Source organism: Pteropus vampyrus, unplaced genomic scaffold, assembly GCF_000151845.1.
Source record: "Pteropus vampyrus isolate Shadow unplaced genomic scaffold, Pvam_2.0 Scaffold223, whole genome shotgun sequence".
Classification (NCBI taxonomy): Eukaryota; Metazoa; Chordata; class Mammalia; order Chiroptera; family Pteropodidae; genus Pteropus; species Pteropus vampyrus.
The window spans coordinates 2,545,594-2,547,262 of NW_011889004.1; the positions used below are offsets into that span (position 1 = coordinate 2,545,594).

Consider the following 1,669-nt stretch of genomic DNA (forward strand, 5'->3'; position numbering starts at 1 on the left):
GTCTGTGCCCAGCGGGCAGGCCGGGGGAGTCCCACACAGGCCCTGGGAGTGGACTGGGGCTTTGAGCAAGGAGCTTGGAGTCTGAGTGCTGGGTTCCAGGCCTGTCCCCTTGGCCGGGCAAGCTCTGGCCCCATGGGCCTCTGCGAATCCCTGGTGATGGATCAGTCAGGTATGTTTCTTAAGCTTAGGGCTGGCCTGAGGAGTTTTTCTCGGGCCTGAAAGAAGTCAGCGTGTGAACATGTAAGAATGCTGTGACCTGAAAACCTCTGACAGCTCTCAGGCCAGACTTGAGGTAACCCAGCTGCCTGCTACAGGGCAGTTGTGTTTGCTTGCTTTTGAGAATTTGGGGAGACCGTCGCAACTGATTGTAACCTATGCCTGGAAACTGCACAGAGCCCTTAAGTTGCTCAGCACTAGGGCCCTTCTCCGGGACCTGTCACCCCCAAAGTCACCGTCCTTTCTTGCAGCAGCCCTTTTCTTAGAGTACTAAACTGACCTCCCTTCCTATTTGGCTTCTCCCAGGCCAGGCTGCGGAGCAAGAGCCAGACCTCTAAGCTTCTCCCTCTTTGGCCTTGAGGCCCCTCAGGCACATTTAAGAGTTTTCTTTCTTGGCTTCATCTTTTGGTATGACTACAGAGGCCATGGGTCAAGTTCACCAGTCCGTACCTCCTCCTAACTACCCTGGGTGCCCCACGATACTGTATGCAGTGTGTCTCCCAGGCCGTTCTAGCCCAATGTGATCTGTCCTGTCCAGGAACACTCATTTCTCCCAGCCTGTGATGTCAGCCCCCAGCATCAGGATTTTACTATAAGGAAAGTCTCAGGTGACATTCTGAAACAACTCTTCTGCCCCTTCAGTGATGGTACTCGTGCCCCAGGGCATGCAGTATCTCAGGATGGACTGACGTTCCCTAGAGAGAAACTGCCAGGGGAAGACCTGAGGCTGTTGGAGGAGCTGTGGCGAGCTCATGGGGGGTTAACACAGTAGTTACTTGGATGAATTCAGCCCGTGTGCGCCAGGTCATGGAAGGCTCCATTTAGGCCATGGAACGTGGGAAGGGCACTCGGTCATGGAGGGCGACATAGGGGTTCAGTGCTGCCGAGTGAAGGACGAGTTGGAGGTACAGGGAAGGGCATCGCTGGCCAGGGCCCCGTGATGGTCACGGCTTGGTGTGTGTGAAGTGTATGGGGCAGTGAATAGGGGTCTTGAAGTCCTGAGAATTTATCCTGGTGATGGGGAGCCATTACATGGTTTGGGGCAGGCCCCTGACCTGAGATTGGCTTTCAGAGAGATCACTTTAGTGTCTGTGGAGGAGCCTGGAGCAGGAGGAGGAAAGGGACAGAATTCTTCTGCATGCATCACACCAGCCCTCGCTGGCTCTGACTGTAATATCCTTTCCCTTTGCACCTTCCCTTGCAAGAAGTCAGGCCATTGCTGCAGTGTCTTCCGGCCTGGGGGTACCCAGGTAGCAGCAATCGACCCTACACTGGCTTCACACATGGGGCATTGTGTTCCCCTAACGCCACTCAGAAACCAGAACTGGCGCCTGGGCAGAGCAGCACCTCACTGCCCCTTCCCTTTCCAGGTGGAGAAGTCCCTGCAGCGCATTCAGAATGGACAGCGCAATGCCATGTACACGTCCCAGCAAAGCGTGGAGAACAAAGTGGG

The 1,669-nt window shown here is 55.3% G+C and overlaps 1 protein-coding gene across 1 annotated transcript in view; it reads left to right on the forward strand.

Annotated features, from left to right (window-relative positions):
* TTC28 (tetratricopeptide repeat domain 28) overlaps positions 1-1,669 on the forward strand; it is a 641,766-nt gene that overhangs the window by 631,615 nt on the left and 8,482 nt on the right. The window contains exon 16 of the mRNA XM_023538443.1: positions 1,161-1,664. Within this exon, the coding sequence (XP_023394211.1) occupies positions 1,161-1,664 (504 nt within the window). The remainder of the gene's footprint in view (positions 1-1,160; positions 1,665-1,669) is intronic.